General features: G+C 40.2%; 3 protein-coding genes across 4 annotated transcripts; all 3 read left to right on the forward strand.

Annotated features, from left to right (window-relative positions):
* The first annotated feature begins 1,610 nt into the window (after positions 1-1,610).
* LOC140937344 (retinoic acid receptor RXR-alpha-B-like) lies at positions 1,611-8,765 on the forward strand. 2 transcript variants are annotated; one of them, XM_073386897.1, is made up of 6 exons: positions 1,611-1,912; positions 3,460-3,729; positions 4,888-5,029; positions 6,077-6,243; positions 6,895-7,116; positions 7,551-8,764. In XM_073386897.1, exons 2-6 carry the CDS (start codon positions 3,492-3,494, stop codon positions 7,796-7,798), a joined length of 1,017 nt encoding a protein of 338 aa, XP_073242998.1. In that variant the 5' UTR covers positions 1,611-1,912; positions 3,460-3,491; the 3' UTR covers positions 7,799-8,764. The 2 variants fall into 2 exon arrangements, with proteins under 2 accessions (XP_073242998.1, XP_073242999.1); XM_073386898.1 differs by lacking the exon at positions 1,611-1,912 and adding an exon at positions 2,922-3,058 and having other exon boundaries at positions 7,551-8,765.
* Positions 8,766-11,482: 2,717 nt separating this feature from the next.
* Positions 11,483-12,736, forward strand: LOC140936654 (histamine H2 receptor-like). Its single transcript, XM_073386146.1, has one exon. It carries the CDS (start codon positions 11,504-11,506, stop codon positions 12,461-12,463), a length of 960 nt encoding a protein of 319 aa, XP_073242247.1. The 5' UTR covers positions 11,483-11,503; the 3' UTR covers positions 12,464-12,736.
* Positions 12,737-14,455: 1,719 nt separating this feature from the next.
* Positions 14,456-15,319, forward strand: LOC140936859 (transmembrane protein 163a-like). The gene has a single exon (XM_073386366.1). It carries the CDS (start codon positions 14,456-14,458, stop codon positions 15,317-15,319), a length of 864 nt encoding a protein of 287 aa, XP_073242467.1.
* Positions 15,320-18,602: the final 3,283 nt, after the last annotated feature.

Here is an 18,602-nt window from a genome sequence, read left to right on the forward strand (position 1 = left end):
CAATTTTGCAGGTGTAGATTACATTGTTTCTTTGCCGTCATTTCCTCAAGTGCTAGCGAAGCCCTCTTTCTTGGTGTTCGGTGGGCAGGGGGTAAAGAGAAGCCCCCGATTACCAGCAAAGAGGCCCAGCTCTTCTAGCGGGGAATTGTTACCGCACGATGTGAAGTTCCCTTATGCGACGTTTTATGGGGGAAGCAAAAAAAAACAAAAAAACACAAATTCTTCGTTCTTCTTAACTTGTATTTGTTCAATAAGAATTCATTTCTAGTCAAACTCGGCTGTAGTTAACTATAGTTGACACTCAAAGCTGGTTGGAATAACCGCAATTAAGTTAGAAAAAACGCGAAGTCTTTTCAATTGTGACGTCATTGTTTGTTGCAGTCGCCGTTGTCGTTGCTAAAGCTCTGAACTGTAACTCAACTCAAGGAAAATTCGCCGGGTTAGAATCAGACCAACTGATCTGGCCAAGTTGCAATAGTCAGTTGAAATCTGAAAGGACACTAATTCACGGCTAAACAAATGTGTTTTCGTTCCCATCTCCCGTCGTGTTGCTTAGTATGGATTTCTGTTTCATAGGGAAGAATATTACACAGTTCTGAATTTGTCAGGGGAGGGAGAATCTTTGAACTGCGTATTCACTAACATATGTTTCATTACTTTTATTTGAAGATTACTAGTTGTCCGGCAAATTAAAGATAAGTAAGAAGACAGAACGGTTTTGAGGCTACGTGCATATAGTAGAGCAAAAGCTGTTATTACTTCGCGACGTCTGGAGCTATTATTGCACTGAGTAGTCGAGGATTGACTTGACGGCACTTGAACGTGAATGGTGGAAAACGAAATTTCCCTCCCTGTTCACTGTTCAATCAGTAATTTTTTTAAAAATAAGAGGAGCAACATTTTTCAGAAAAAAGATACATTTGAGTTACTCACGAATTCTGTTTCGAAAAAAATGAAATAAGGAAAATCGAAACGAAACTTGGTAATTTACGGGGCTGTTAAGTAAACAATTTAAAAGACCAGCTTTGTCACACTTGTCTGCGACGTCTTTTTGTAAAAAGGTTAGCAGTTTAAGAAAATATGTTTACTTTTCGTTAGAGAAGCTTATGAAAAGGATATAAGGCGTTGCTGTTCTAAAGATGGCTCTTTTTGCTCACCGCGGGAGAAAATCAATAAAGTATGTCAAACTGATCACACGGTGTTTTTCAATAGCAATACTTGCATGACATAGTAAACGTAAAAACGGGTTTTTTGATAAATAATAAACTTCAATATATCATCAAAAGTTCTCAGCGATAACAAAAAACGGTTTCAACTAGTGAAACAGCGCTTTCCGACTCCACTGAGATATAAAAACGTGCTGGACTTGAATACAAACATTAAAAGAATATCATTTTGATTTTTGGCACACAGTAACAATGAAACATTTGCATAGCGCTTATCAAATACTATTTAAATTCCTGCTAACGAAATGAGAACTTCAACAGCTGCAAAACTGCTTTTTCATAAACAACAATGAAAAATTTATCCGCCTGTCTTATCAAGCCCATCGACTTCCCCTGAGCCACGAGCTCTTAACAATAAATGCCCTACTCAGTGGGTCGAGTAAATGGAAATTTGTTTAAAAGTTTGAGTTTCTAATTAGGCGCATGATATTTTGTGCATCGGTCTTTTGAGTAAACGTTTTCGGGAAATTAAGTTATGATGCTTTGTTTAATAAACAGGTCATTTATTTCCGCATTTCCAGTTTAGCTTTCTCGCAAATTTTACTGACACCAGCAAGAACAGAGTCCTTTGGGTTTTCGTCAGTTCTGCTTTGTTCGGAAATCTCGGAAAGAGCTGAGGCGTTTTATGGGCTTGTTTCCTGCTTCGAAATAGATTCAAGGAAACGATTTTCGGTGTTGTTACCCAGGTGAGTAAGATTTAATTGAATACGTTTTATTCTCGTTGAACTAAAAGAAATAATATTTACAGGAATACCTCTGGACGTTTTAATGTTATAGCTACAGGAACTGAAGAGCTAGCTTTGCAAGATAAATCGCTTTGACAAAGAGGAAATTTTAATGTGGAAGTCAAACATTTGAATTTGTTTAGCGAAAACTGTTCTTTCACTAATAGTGAATTACCCGAGGGTGATAAGCCATACATGAGAGCTTAAGTAAACGCGGGGAAGAAGTCAAGCCTTTTTGTCTTTATTTAATGACCATATATTATGTCTCACATTTAAGTGCAGCTTAAAACATCAGGGTATTCTTCAAAGACGTAAAATATAACTTCAGTAACTTGTAGAGCTTTTGAGAACTTGAAGTCGCTATCTAGAACGCCATTCGCATTGAGCCGTGAAAGCACCTGCGGACGACAAATCGAAAGCTGTCCTCCCCTTGAGTAAAATATGATTTATTTCGAAACATTTCAGTGAAAGTAACAATTGATAGAATTTAAAAGGATATTGTCCCCTTTTGAATGCAACAAAATTAGGGTTGTACAACATGTGGAAATTTCACATGCTTTCTATGCCTTTCTACAGGAATCATATAATTGGAAAGAATCATTTTGTTTCATTCATAAAAAGACACTGTAATTACATTTCTGTAGGTGAAAATTGTACCACCTGATAAATAGATAAATGGCAGAAAGATTGGTTTTAATATCGATCAATTTTGGCCTGTTTATGACAAAAGTTTACCTCGGTTAGAAATAAACAGAGTGTGTATATATTGGGAAAATGTTATCGCTCTGATAGAAATGAGAACATGCAATAAGACCCTAAAAAAAATGCTAAAATATGTTCTCCTTAATATTCAAAACGATTGCAAGGTTCAGCTACGAACTTAACGAGCTGAGACAGTCTCTTTTTTGTCACAGAAAGGTATTGAAAAAATAATGTAGTTATAGCTTTTAAACATGGACGAAATCATAGGTTGTGTGACTATGAATCCTCTTAAGGGATGTTTTTTCGTGGTTCTTTAAGATTTTCAGTATTTGGCAAAGTGAAATATGAACACTGGAGCTTAAACGAGTGTGACGTTTGATTGTTACAGTGACCTTGTTATATACGGTGAGTGAAGGATCGATGTGTTGTAAACAGAGTACAAAGGGTGGGAGAATTGTATAAGAAAAAGAACCAAGGAAGTTTCGTATTGTTTGCAATTTTTTTTTGTCGTGACACAAAGTTTCTTGGTAGGTTCTGCTCGCAACAAGGCCAATGTTTTAAATCCTTGTAAAGTTTCTTTTTTCTCTCTCTACTTCTCTTCAAAATTACGATTTCTCGTCCACGTCTTCTTTGCAATCTGTTTATTTGATATTATATTTGTAAAGTCTTCCGAATTTTGCTTTTTTTAAAGATATAGTAAGGGGCTTTCTTGCGTTTGACAGTTTGAAATGTTTGTAAAAGTGCCTATATAAGTCTTTTAATCTGCTAACCATCTTGGCACATTTTTTTATTCTCTTACCCGTTAGGATTAGGAGGACTAGGAGGATAGTAGCAGAAAATGGAGAAATCATACAACACAAACCGAATTTGTGCCATCTGTGGAGATCGTTCGTCTGGGTTTCATTATGGCGTACAAAGCTGCGAAGGATGCAAGAGCTTCTTCAAACGTACAGTTCAGAAACAACTGCACTATACCTGCGTGGAAAACATGTCATGTCAGATCGACAAGAATAATCGGATTCGATGCCAGTTCTGCAGATTTCAAAAATGCCTGTCTTTAGGGATGCTCAAGGAAGGTAAAAATTTAAAATTCGCCAGGTAAAAATGCCGTATGTCTTCTTCTATTTCTGCCAGAGATTTCTGCCTTCCTAAACAACTGTAAACTTACATGAGACAGCAAGGGTACACCTCCGATCACTAGGGCCCTGAGATTGTTAACTATTTTTCTGCTAGACCTCCGCTTTTACCCTACGTTCAAAACCCAGCAAATTTCGAAAATTATACGGGTTCTAATTCTTTACTCTTTAATTCTATTTATGGCTTTAGGAAAATGGTTGACGAAAAAAACCACAAAAGGATGTCGAAATAATAAATCAATAGTTTTTATTTTCTGTGCGGTCGACAGTTCCTAATTTCTAACAGACGTAGATGAAAATTGACAACGGAGGCCATTTCGTCTGTGACACAGATCTACCTATTTTTCGCGCAAGCTACTTGCCTCATTCTCACGTCAAAACCATCCCACACACACTCTTTGTCGCTTCGCAAGTTGCTGTTATACAGTATCACGTTCCCCTTTGCCCCAAGCATGTAAGATTACTATTAGTATGTCTTTTTAAATCCAGTCTTATGCGGTGTAAAATTGAAAAATTCACAAAGATACCTAACTTATCACAAGAAGATAGCCCTACATGTGATGAATGCTGCATTTCTGCGACCGTTTTATAAGTCAGTCTGAAACATCCGTGGGTTCGTCTCTTCACCTCTACCTTGGCCCTGTTTATATGGAGAAAATTTGCCCCGAGTGAAGGGTCACCCATCCTACCAAAGCTACCCTGGGCGAGCCAATGTTTCGTACATTTTCTTAACTACAAAGCGCGGAGAATAGTACCTACCCAGGTCAGCCTTTTGTGATGGTAGGGTCTCCAGCTTAGCAGAGCCAATTTTTCTCCATACAAACCTTTTGGATCTCCCAGCTGGGGTTAGCTTGGTCAGGGTTGAGATAATCAAAGCACACGCGATTGCCGTTGGGTCGGGCAAAGGCATTTTTCATCTCACATGAACGCTCGCTAATTTTGACTCGGCTGGGAGGGTGACTCTTCTACCCTTGACAGGTTTGTTCCATATAAACGAGGCCTCAGACAAAGATACTCCACCTGTAGCAAGCAGTCTTGCACTAACCTAATCGCTTTTCAGCCGCCAATTTAGTCTACATTGCCGCTTTCGTCTTTCAGCTGTTCGAGAGGACAGAGCACCGGGTGGCAGACCACGTATCAAGTCTTTAATGGGAATGAAAGAAAACGCGGACACATTCGTCTCCTCAGAACTGATCACGCAACTTATCCAAGCCCGTCCTGACGCAGTGCCAAAGAGAAGGTATATTAAAGCTACATTTCTTACTCGTATTCAGTTGGAGTGAGGTGTTATGGTCATTAGGGATTAGAAATGGCTACAGGCTTCTGGTCTTATATCCTTGAACTATAGAGCGGAACAGTAGCTGGTCCGATCACCGGCTTGATTTATAATTCAGGGAAGTCATCATTCTGTGCTCTCCTAAATGGCCTCGTTTTATCTGTCACACTGGCCTGCGTCCGAGGAGCATTGAAGTAAGAAAACCTGATTTTGTTATTGCTGTTGTTATAGTGGACAGTGCACCTTGCTTACCCTAAGCTAGCTTACAGGCATTCCACTTAAATAATTAGAAAAAATAACAGAACATAAGAGGATTAAAAACCCAAACTGGCAGGAGGCAACCAAGGCAGGCCTTTAACCCGGGACCGCCGGATTACGAGTCCAACTCGCAGACCACTCCGCCCCGCTGCCTCCTTCAAGTCTGTGTCCAAACTGCAGCGTTGGTTATGCTGATTTAGGCTAATGTGGGTACTTATCAAAGTTACTCTCGTTTCCATTCTCACCTCCAGCCCTGCGCATCTTCTTCATGAGAGTGGACCATAATTCCCGAATATTTCATTCCTTTTTAATCCTAAAGTTTTAAGGATATTGCAAAACATTAACTTAGGAGACTTCACCTTACTTGAGAGAATCATGTTACCGACGGCACGTGTCAATTACGTCATGAATACAAACCTCATCGTAAACTCTGCCCTGCAGGCAGAAGGGAGAAAAAAGCGCGCGGTGGACGATGGGAAGGAGAAGAGAAGGGAAGAGGCCTCCCGTTCGCTCTTGCTATCTGATCTTCCCCCCTCCCCCTCGCGCTCTTAACTATTCTTATTTTTTTATTTGAAGTTTGGAATACCGAAAGGAGCACCTACGGAGGAGAGAATATCATAAATTTAATTGTTGTGATGACTCTAAAAAACCACTATACTGTATTCAATACATTACTGTTACCCAATTCAATAGGTATTGTAGTTTGCTCGCACTGAACAACGTTGTAACTCAGTAAAATTCTCTTGTAATTAGACCAGACTACATGGACCTTGGGTTTGCTGACATCTGTCCCATGAACCTTGTGGAAATTGTCATGGAGTTAATGCTACAGGAGGTCGACTTGATGGTGGCTTGGGCCTACAAAGTCCCCGGATTTAGAGAGCTGGATCGTGAGGATAGGGCTAACCTCTTTTCTTCAGGTTAATGCACCAAACTGACAGGTTGTTTGTTTATAATTTAGTACAATATCTTTTGCAAAGATAATTCCGCACTTAACACGAAATTGAAGAATCTAAGCACTGCTCGAGTTATGAGTCCCTATTGAAAGCGTAATATTCCTGTGCTACGTTTTAATATAATTTACACTGGAAACATTTCGTCTACGTTTTGTTACTGTTATAGGCCGGGACGGACATCTACATACATTTTTGGCTTGCGCTAGAGGAGATTTTTCCGCACTCACGACGAATCCGGAACATTTTGAGACCGTATTAAAAAACTTTTGCCTTTCACAGGCAGTAATGAGTAAATCCGTAATAAAAACGTCCTGGTTTGGTCGTGTGTCCGGAGATCACGAAATCTGAAACTTTATAGTGGATACTTCAAAGCCAAATGAATGTTCTCGGATTTACTGATGTGTCTAAAAGCCTGCGAATCTGAATATCATATTTGTAATAAATCCGAAATCATTTATGATTCCAGAAAAATCTCCTCTGGAGGCTGGTACATTATCATTCTCAACAAAGAACTAACACAAAAATCGAACCAAGTGTACATGATCGTTTTCTCTCGATTCTTTTTCATATTATCTGAGTCATGTACTAATTATATAAACTATCTAATTGATCCAGCTTTACTAGAGTTACTGGTCCTTCGAGTATGCCAGCGGTCCAGTCCACATCAGGGCTCCGTCATGGTGGCTAAAGATGTACTTCTGAATCCGGAACATTCATTCAATATGGTACTGGAGCAATGGTCCTCACAGATGGCAGGTTTTGCCTATAAGATGCAAAGCTTGCAACTTGACATGGCAGAATTTGCTTGTGTCAACGCTATCATGCTATTTGAGCAAGGTGATTATTTTTTGGATCTTGATGCTGAATGGCCTGAATTTCAGACGATTAGTTCGATTCGTTTTAACCCCCCTAGATTCTGATTTCTTAAGTGTGTTTTAGTGGGAATTTTTACGCGATGTTCATAGAGGTCGATTTATTCAGGGGTCGCTTTTGTGTCTAGGGGCATGCGCGCTGTCATATTCAGTCTCGGCGTCGAGGGCGATGAGGGAATGACGTATCAAAAGATTACAGTTCCACGAGAGACAAGATTAGAACTGTGCCTAGCTATCGGACACAATAATTAAAAAATACTTTCATTCACAACTTGTTGTTCTTATGTTTTATAGCAAAGATCAGGTCTGCCTTCATTCAAGCAAGTAATAGTATAATTATTTTCTTTTTCATAATTTCATTTGGATTCTTTATATTTTGCTTGTCCATTTTTCTCACAGAGACGAGCTCGGGATTGAAAAACAGAGAAATGGTCGACTTCATTCTAAACCGTTCCATTGATGCACTGCGGGACTATGTGAGCTGTTCCTATCCAGACAAGCCCAGTCGGTTCGCCCACATCTTGCTCAGACTTCCGTCGCTAAGAAACGTGTGCTCCAAAATTGCGGATGAATGTTTGTTTGCCCGCTCTTTTCTCAGTATGGCTGTTCCCCAGGCTTTGTCGTTGATAATGGAAATGAAAATGTAGACTGACAAGAATGACTAGTACTATTTTTAAGATTTAGAAAGATGTTTTTTTTTCTAAAAAGCGGGTGCACGCAGGAACCCGGTGCCTCGACTTTAGTGCCCGAGTACAAGGCGATTCAACCTCGAACTTAGAGCTCGGCACCGTACCCGACCTCTTGCGTGAGCCTGGAAAGCAGATTGTGTTCACTTTAGCGAATGCTTACAGCATTCGGGCACTTTGTCAGGGCATCAAATGTGAACAAAAACTTTGTGAAAGAAGATTCAAAGGCATGATCAACATGCATTAACAGTTGTTGGAGAATTTTAATTTCGAAGACCTTAAATTTGCGCTTTTAATGTATTGTATTTATTTAGTTAGTCTAGATTTTGATGAAAAGAGAAGAGTAATTCGAAGAAAGACAAAAATTTAGTACATAGTTTAGTTTTGAGCTGCCATGGATAACAAACCATGTAATGGACTAGCTATGCTGCAAACCATAGAAGATAAACATAAAACTGTTCAGAAATGTATATTAGATAACATTTTTTAAAGATTAAGGTCGCCTGAAGGTGAATGTTTAATTTGGCAACCTCGAACGAGGTTGAATATTTCTAGCCTTAGCTTATCATTATAAATGCCATTTGTTTTTAATTTCATTAACTAAAAAGAGACAGCTCGGTTGTTTTGTTGTCAATGTCGTGTTTTTTGGGTCATTAGCGAGCGGATGGCATCAGTATTGAATTCTTGTTTATACCGCAATCACCTTGAGATACCTCAATTTTCCTTGTAGCCTTGATCGACAAGAAAAAAGTAGTTCTGCTTGAGTATTTCTGAATGAAAAGGAGTTCTCATAGTTAAAAATAAAAAGATGGGTGTACTTAGTTGTACTTGCCGCTTTAATGAATCGAAGGGTGAGACTTCTCGAATGAAACCGTGGTGTCAGTCTTTATCCAGACCGATAACTCACTGATAACTATTATAATAGCAAAATAAGAGAAAAACAGTTTCAGGTGATGTAAAATTATAAATGGAAAATAAAAATCACTTTAAAAATTAATCACCAAAACTTTGAAAAGATAGAATATTTCTCTATTTTAATTTTTTACGCGTGAATTGCCGTCTGGCTCTGTACATACAATAGGGATGGCATAAAGCCACACGGAGTCTGCTTACAAGCGTCTATTAATTTACTCCAACTGCGTGTACGCGCTCCAATTTCATATTGGCACCTGCCGAATAGATTCTCAACAGTCAAAAGTTTCAATTGACCTGATACGAGTTGTTTGGCCTGAGAAGAGATGACTGATAGATATGCATATCAGCTGAGATGGTAACTTTCCTTGATTCTTTGAAACCGAATTTCATTCTAAGGATTTGCTCTCGTGTGATGCTCAGATGGGTTTACAAATTACTGACTCTGTCTTGACCATTTACTCTATATGGCTCTAGCAATATCATTGGCTAATCTGTACATTAGCCCTTAATGTTATTCACATAATTTTTCGGTTTCCAATTTGACAAAATGATAATGGGCGATCAGTAGCCGCAAGGCGGTTATTAGCAAATACTAAATTGGCTGAGTCATATGATTGTGCATGGTAAACATCAGTCAACAAATAACGTATGCTTAACTGAAATTTTATCATATCTACACCCTTTCCCTCACGTTATGATCGGCCGTAAATTTTCTAACATCGCTTCTCTCCTCGGCCTTATAAGGATAAATGACGCAGAGGTGAAGACGCTCCATAACAATGTCGCCGATCATTATAATTCTTAATCAGTGTGCCTGACTGAAGGAGCTTGTTTGGGGCTCCAAGTCAGTTTCTGGGTTTTCAACAGGTAGGTGGACGCTTTGTTGTTCTGGCAATACTGAGTATATAAGATCCTTTTCGCCTGTTCCGCTTCTGTTATTTAACTACAAATCAATGGACAGCGTAGCAACTACCAAGTAGGAGTATAGTTGAGTATATTGCATCTTTAGCCAATGGCTCAAAATCCACTTTGCTGATTAGAGGCGAATAAAACGCAAGAGTATTTTTTTATAAGTATTTTCTCTGAATTTAATGTTTCACACACAAAAAAAGAATACTGCTAGAAAACGGGGTTTGAATTGGAAAACCTTGAATTTTTTTAAATAAGTGAGTAACTGTTGCAAAGCAGTATGAGACTCATAGTTTCCGACCACTCGTACCACTCTTAAACTATCTAACTTTCCTGAAATTAATTTAAAAAGCTTTATTTTCACTTCAAAGGCCGAAAAGGTTCTCTTACCAACTTTACTTATTTCTCTGACACCCACAAAAGTAATATTCAAATACCTGTTAGGATGACGGTACTGAAGGATAAATAAGAACTGAATTCTATTGTGTTTTCCGTAAAATTTTCTTCCATTCCAACCATCAGGTCAAACAATTTCAACACGCGCCACTGTACTACTAGGTATATTCATTTGATAAGTTTTCTTGGGAAAGTGATCTCGCCATTTTAAAGCCCAATATCTTTTATTTTGCCTGTTAAGTGATTTCGGTTTTTTTGTTTTCGGGTTCGTTAAAATGACAAAAGTAAATAAGGATTAATATAAACTAAAGAATCCCCCATTTTTGTCAAAATCGAAGCTTTTGTCTTGAATTTCTAAAGATAGTGGCACACAATAGATCTGGAATTGATCACACGAAAACCTTTGCCGGAAAAATATAAATTATGCAAAACTACCTCAGCACGTTTTTAGATCGAGTAATATCACTTTTTTGCCTCCGGCTATCTGATTGACTTGCAAAATTGTTTAATTTGCCAAAATGTCGAATTCACACCTGTATTTTACCAATAAAAGTGAATGGGGCTTAGTGACGATATTGGCGTCAATTCGTCTTTGCCATTAAGGGTACTTGAGAGGACAATAAAAATATTTTTCATGTACGGTTTAGTCTGTCAGTCGGTCGCCTTATAGATTTAGCTGAGTTGAAAATTACATGGAAAGGTGAATGTTCTGTTATTATTCTTCTTTTAAAAATATCTCAGCAAGTAAAAACATAACCCTGGCCCTGAGAGGGGAGGAAACCGGCACCTAGTCACTGCAGGCGTGGCGCCTTTCACTTTTTTTTCCAGTTTTTCATGAAATACCCGAAGCTGATTTGGTAGCTATTTGGTTTATTTATGGTCCCACATGGATTTTGCAAATCCCATTTCGTTCAATAATCTTTCCGTACAATTGAAATTGGTTTCAGTTAATCCATTAGCCGTTTTTTACCTTACGAAACTAAAGATGGTCCCTTTTCGAAGATCATGACGTAATCATGACGTCACCAAATCAGCTTCATATGACACAAAAAATTAAGGGACCAGTTATTATTTATCGCGTGGCGGGGGCGGAGGATTTTGGGGGATTCCTTGATTTTTAGGAAAATAAAAGGAGGGATTAATGAAAACTTTGGAAGGATTCAGAGGAGGCTCCACACAAATTTCCTCGGAAAATGACGACATGGGGGGGGGGATCACTTCAGTTAAGTAACATTCAAAGGGGGGATCGGCTAAATTTCACCTTGTTTAGCCCCAAATCCCCCCCCTTCCAGGCGATAAATAATGACCGGTCCCTAAGATTTAGATTTAGATTACTGCAGGTTCTCTTTAAAACTAGAAGCTTCAATCTCGTATTTATAGTCTTTATGAAGCAAACTTAGAAATCAACGCTTTTTTTCTAGATCTAAAGCCAAGAAAGTAACAAACATGGCTCAACGGCTTTCCAACCTGTCAAATCAAACATATTGGAACTGCTCAAGGACAGCTCAAAATGACAAATTTGAAGATACTACTTCTGTCCTTTCCTATTTAACCGAGGAAGCAGTAATTGTTCTTTCTTTGATCTGCGCTTTCGCCAGCCTCATTGGAAGCGCCGGCAACGCCTTAGTTCTACTGGCGGTCTCGAAATACGACCACCTTCGGACAATCCCCGATCTGTTTATCGCCAGTTTAGCATTCTCTGACTTAACAGTATGCGTGTTGTTTCTGCCGATGTCCATTTATCACTTTCAATACCCAGATGCCAAAGACGAAAACGTGTCGTTTTATTTAGCAAAGATCTTTTTTGGCCACTTCTCCATGGTCGCATCTGCGACAAATATGTTCGCAGTAACGATTGATCGCATTTTCGCGCTTCGATTTCCCTTCAAATACACAGCAGCAATGACAAAGATGCATGCTCTGGCCGAGATCGCTATCGTCTGGGTAATCTCTCTAACATTTGGAGCCCTCTACGCGTGTGAAGTCCTCTCGAGTATTTACGTGGCATTTTACAGCACTGTCCTGTTGTTTGGCACAATAGCAATGTATATATACATCTTTGTAGTTGCGAAACGCCAAGAGAGCAGAATCCAGGACATTACTATGGTATCTGGGGTCTCATCAGCGGAAAAAAAGGTAGCCAGGACCATATTCACAGTTGTGGGGGTTTATACCGTATGCTGGTTACCAATGCTTTTATTTCCAGTTATTGTTAATCCCTCAACAAAACCAGAACAGTTTGGAAAAGGGTATTCTTGGGTTCAAACTTTTCTGGCTTGTAACTCGGCAGTCAATCCTTATATTTATTGTGCAAGGAGCCAAAAATACCGAAAGGCATTTGCCGAGATACTAAAAATAAAGGGCTTTAATCGTGACCAGCCCAAGCCAAGTTCCCGGGAATTATAAGTAACTGACCAGAAAATGCTTTGGTGGGATAATATATTCATTAGCTAAGGACGTATGTTTTAGTCATTTGCTTCATTTTGTTATACATTGCCACTTCGGCATGACTGTAGTTTGTATTAAACCCGTCAGGCTAACTTCGTGACTGTAAATTTATAAGAATATATAGGGTTGGGTTACCAACACGCTGGGTGGCGTACACCCCCGTTTGAATAAAATACGTCTCCCTTTTAGTTATCAATTTACTTGTTTAGATGTAGCTTCAGAGCTGAGACTTTCCATTTTATCAACCCCTTTTCACGCTTGAGACGGATAATCCATATCTTCCAAGTCCGTCAAGATTGACGGAAAAACAGTGGATAAGGTCAGGCAGATTGCCCATCCAAAATTAAGCGGACGGTTCCATTATTATCTGTCTGACGCGTATCCAACTGATAACCCGTCTCAGACGGATAATCCGATCCGTCTCTAGTGTGAATACGGCCATTATCCTAATTCGTACTCATGGAGGGATCATCTAGATATTGCACGTTTACACCAAACGGCAAACGTCATATTCAAGTTGAGAATTTCTTAGAATAGAAGATAAGCAGATGAAAACTGTCCAGAGCAATTCTTATGTATAAAACTGGCGTGAAACTACTTGCTTTCTAGTTGAAGCCAGTTAAAGACAATTAAGGGAAAAACTTGGTCACGTGGTTCAAATTCACGTTTGCCGTTTGGCGTACCAGGGTTCGAAATAAGTGACAGGTAAAAAATATTGATGCCTGTCGCTGGCGACAGGCAAGAAAAACCTCAATAATTCATAATTTATCAATTTGAATAATATTTCCATCCATTTTCCACCAGCATGCGTGCTCACTCGTTCAGTTCATCGGAGTTCTCGCACGGGACTTGCACGGTATATGCGGTAGTTACCAGACTCTACTCAATAAAAACGAGATGATGCATAATATTGTCAATTGTAAAACCACAGTTCAATTTTGTTATCGCTAAAAAAAGGAAAATAAATGTTTAAATTATTGTTCAGCTTGGATGTTGGTGGAGACAGGTAAAAAAATATTCTACCTGTCACCAGACACAGGTAAAGAGTCTGGGAACATTTCGACCCCTGCGTACACATGAATCTTAATCTCTCTGTTAGTATATAGACGTGCTTCACGATGACTTTCCCCTTTACGACATGATATAACGCTATCTCGGAACACTAACTGAGAGCGTAGTTTAGTTTCATATATAGACTGCGAGTAGTCCCCCATTTTTCCTCAGGGATAGTAGAGCGAGCGAAACGCGAGCGGGCGTGAAAATCACCCCACGCGAGAAAAGGCGACACGCGGCGGGGAGAGATCGCGTGTCGTCTTCTCTCGCGTAGGGTGATTTTCACGCCCGCTCGCGTTTCGCTCGCTCCACTATCCCTGAGGAAAAATGGGGGACTACTCGTAGTCTATTTCATATATGGAACAGCTGCAATAGATTCACATAACGAAATCCCGCTAGCTTTTGCCATACTCTTTGAGTTAGTCATGCAAGTAAAGCCGTTGTTGGATAGAGTTCACGGTTTTATTTATTCAAAACGTGTTTGAATGTACATCAATGCAAAATAATACGTAATGTGGTTCAGTGTAGCGACTTTCGAATGAAAGAAAAATTGCATGTACCGTGTTTTAAGCCACAAGAATGCATTAAAATCTTTAATTAGAGGATACGCAGCGCTCAAACTGAATGGTGATTTTTCTAGTTATTGAATATCGCCAGCAAAGGGAGGGATAATAACAAGTTTTACACAGGGTGACCACGGTCAAGGTTTGTTTGTTCGTGTAGTTAATGGAGAAAGGGCGTTTCAGTGATGCATGGCCCGTTAACGAGATCAGTTCAGTCTTGAATAATTTAAACTACTGAAAAGCCCCGGCTGTTTTGCAGTCGCCAAACTGATGGCCGGCTATGTTCAGAGGGCCCAGCTGCCGTTTTCAAGGGAGTTGGCATAAAAGTTCAGGAATGGAGGAAAGTGTCTCTAACGAACAGCAAAGTCGAGAACCGCACAGAGACTTACCAAACGTGGGCAATTCTACCGTTTTACTCTCAACGCCGAGTTCTCCACGGCTGGCCGCTCGTTTCAAAGCTGAAATTAATCCTGGGCAAAGGGATAGCGTTTCTGGCAAATCGCCATGCTTCTCTTTTATCGAACAGGAAAAGGAAGAAGATAAGCCGGAGACTATACTACAAATGCGTGAAAATGACAAGTGGAGAAAAGCCTCGCTCGCAGTTGCTCTAGCCGGTTTAATCACCTCGCTGCTTTTTAGTGCGGCTTTGTTCACTGCTTCAGTGAAGATGAGCAGCTCGGCCGTTCTTGCCACGGCTCTTGACACTTTCTTCGAAGTTTTCACTGCTTTAATCATCGCTTGGAGATTCTGGAACAATTCAAACAGAAAAAATGAAAAGAAAAGGGAAGGACAAGGATCGATTGCTTTTGGAATAGCCTTTGTCGTAAAAGCCTTGATTATCATCACCTTTTCTTATGTTAATTTAGAAAACAAAAGCAGCCCAAGACATTCTGAGGTTATGTGGGCCACTCTCTTAGCTTTCTGCTTCAGTTACTGTGTACTTGGTGCGACTGAGTTATGGATAGCTTCAAAAATCAGAAGCTCCGTTCTTGTTACCCTGTGCATCGGTGACGTACTAACGGGTGGTCTGATGTTCGTCGTTGTGTTGGATCAGGCTATCATAGATCACTTTCCATTGCTATGGTATATGGACAATGCCTTGGCCATGGGAATCTCTTTTGTCATTTTATCATGTGGTATCAAGATTCTTATTGATATCTTTGTTTTCAACAAACTGCCATTTCAGATATTCAACTAAGATTCTACAAAACAATACTATGTATTACAATCTCATTGGTAAGGCGCCGGTGGGGAGAAACCTCGAACCCCCTCGTGTGACCTTCTCTCGTAAGCCACCAGCTCCCAAAACGACCACTTGTTAAAACATCAGCGTTTTCCCAGTTAAAGGGACACCGTCAGCTGATGCACTTTCGCGGGATGCCATTTCGTAGCTGATTGGCATATCACAGGATACGCGATCCATACTGCTGTTATTAAATCAAATGCAAAAAAACTAATATTATAGGATGAGTAGAAGACTACTCTGGAACAGGTTCTCAGCTGTTTTCATGATCAGTAAAAGATCAAAGATTGAACGAAACACTAGGCAAGATTGAAGAGGATTTTTGATGTACATTGTTGTATCCGACGAGTAGCTTTGATTTCGGGTTGAGGTAAATGGTTTTCAAAGTGGCAAAAATAGGTCAGAGCGTTCCCAAAGCTGATTTTGTGTAACTTTTTACATTTATTTTTTATTATTATACGCTGTACTCGTGTACTAAGCTACAACACAACACAGCACTAGGACAACTGTATGTAATCTAGCTTATCTCCTAATAAGCCAAGTGCCTAATTCGAACTCGAAAGACAGTAAATATCCCTGGCCGTGCCTTTTGAAATATTGATAGACACAAAAAATATATATATTCCCGACGGTAAAATCAGTCTTGCTTCTTTCGTTTGTTCACCCTCTATGTAGTTTTAACGTGGAGTGCTGCAACCCTTGCAATTTTGAACTTAAAACTGAGTGAAACAGATTAAATATATAGATTTAGCTACGGCTAAAAGCGAAGCTCTCCTTAATATCTATCGTTTACTCAAATAAAATGCGATCGTGCGGCGACGGCGACAAAAACAGGCAAACAAAATCAGTAGGTCTAATTAGCAAAAAGCAACTCTGCACGTGCAGTACACTTTTTTTCTACATTTCTTTGCCGTTGTTAGAACTGATGCCATCGTCTTTTCTAAATGAAATAATCCCACCGTCTCTACTAAGCCCCCCACCCCCCCCCCCCCCACGCCTCAAATGGGCTTGAAATAAATAAGCTTCCTTGGGTACTCAATGGAGGATTTACGGTAATATATGTTTTTTACTCGAAAGCAGCGTTTCGTTCACACGAATCGAAAACCACGGACTCCACCCACCGAAACCGCCTTCAGTGGCGGATCCAGGGCGGTCATCCAGGCCCTTATATAAGCGGGGTGGGGGCGGAAGCAAAAAAATTTTTTCGGCCCTTCGGGCCTCGGTTTGGTCTAAAATTAAGGGGCGGGCGGGCCCTCCAGGCCCCTCCCCTGGTGTCGCCACTGGCATTGTTGTGAAACTGCTCTTCAGAATGGTTTAAGCTCCCGTCCACACGAATCCGCGTATTAAAATTAGGGGTTTCAAAACTGTCCTTGTGGACGGGGCCTGAATGCTTCACAAAATGGCGCTGACACGAAAACCGTACCGGACATAAGTTTTAGTTTTACAAGCTTTTCTGGACACAGGCCTGCCCAGAGGGAAATCAATCAATCAATCAATCTTTATTTAAACACGGTAAAATCCATCAGGAATTTAAAAATTAAAGATAACCTAACTATCCTAAACAAAATTCAAAACCTAACTACAACTAATCTAACTAAAACCTGTTTTTCATGAATGCCGTGTATAACATTAAAAATGAACATTAACTAATCTTTTAAATTGACTAAGAGATTCGGCTTCTCTCACATGACAGGGTAGGCTGTTCCAGAGAACTGCTCCGCTATAAGTAAAGCTGTTTTTCATGAAATTAGTTCGCGGAAATGGGACAAATAGTTTGTTAACAGAGTCCCTCAGGGAGTAACGCGTTTCATTTCGTTTAACAAACTTAGATGATAAATATTCAGGAACAAGGCCATTTAAAGACTTGTATACCATTATGGATTTCTGTATTTGAAATTGAGTGTTCAAGTCTTTCCAATCGAGTTGTCTAATCAAACGGTTAGCATCAGCATCATAGCTAGAGAAGGTTAAAACGCGAGCGGCACGGTTCTGAAGCTTCTGTAGCCTGTCAAATAATGTTTTACCACAATTACCCCAGACAAGATTGCAATAATCGAATTGAGATTGAATTAGTGAGTTGTATATATAGTGAAGGGTAGGTGGAGGGACAAAAGGTCTAATTCTTTTTATTGCTCCAATTCCGGAAGCGACCTTTTTAGATAATTTATCAATGTGTGTTTGCCACCGTAGATTTTCATCAATAAATATTCCAAGCGATTTGACAGAGGAAACGTGTTCTATCGGAACATTATTAATCGAGAGCTCAAGTGGGTTCGACAAAGTAATAGGCACGAACGGGACTCATAGGTCCCATGCAAGGTGCCATTCCTACCTAATCCCATAACCAGAAAGGTTGGCCACACCACCGGGGTCTACGTCCCCTACTCTTTTCGAACAGTAGTGTGGGTTCTTTTACCTCCCACAAGAACAGACCAGTGAAAGTGCTGTGAGACGGGACCTACGGTTTTTCGTCCTTATCTGAGAAGACTAGAAAGTCTAACCATTTGCAGATGTCATTACAAAGGAAGCACTTTCTTCTTATTTATTTAAAGACCCTAAGTGTTGGTCCGGCCGGGGTTTGAACCCGCGACCTCCCGCTCAGCAGACCGGCGCTCTCCCAACTGAGCTAACCAGGCGGCGGTTTGAAAGGAATGGTGATTTCTGCATGCTTGATATCTGTAATAGCCCGGGACTGGGGTCCCTAGTGGAGGAAAAAGGCAAGGAAAGGTTCAAATCGGCGAACGAAGCGAGCACAGCGGTGGTCTAGCCACCCTTTCCTCCCCAGATTACCTCTCAGTTCGCTTCGCTCGCCAATTTTTTTTCTTTTCCCCCAATGCGGAGCCTGGTCCCAGGCTATATCTGTAACAGAACGAAGCTCCACTGCAACCGATCTTGAAAGTGGATCGTCATCGGATAGGTCTCGGTGCCATTGCCGTTCCGTTGTCGACATGCACGAAAAGCTTTATCCGGTGGTATAGTACGAAGAGCTATCCTGCCTAATGCTGCTTTTTTGACGTTCCCTTTGCTGTTACCGTCACCGTCTTTCTTCCCTGGGCCGAGTTGTTCAAAGCAGGGTTAAGATAACCCAGGGTTAGAGAAAGATTTGAATTCAGATTTGAAAGCTGAAAAAGCATTTCTCGACATTTCCGTTTTAATTCTTTTTGTCTTACAAGTTGATGATTGCAAGCTCTAAAACTGAACAGAGAAAATTATCCGAGAAAACGCTTAGAGACTGGCC

Source organism: Porites lutea, chromosome 5 (assembly GCF_958299795.1).
Source record: "Porites lutea chromosome 5, jaPorLute2.1, whole genome shotgun sequence".
In the NCBI taxonomy this organism is placed as follows: Eukaryota; Metazoa; Cnidaria; class Anthozoa; order Scleractinia; family Poritidae; genus Porites; species Porites lutea.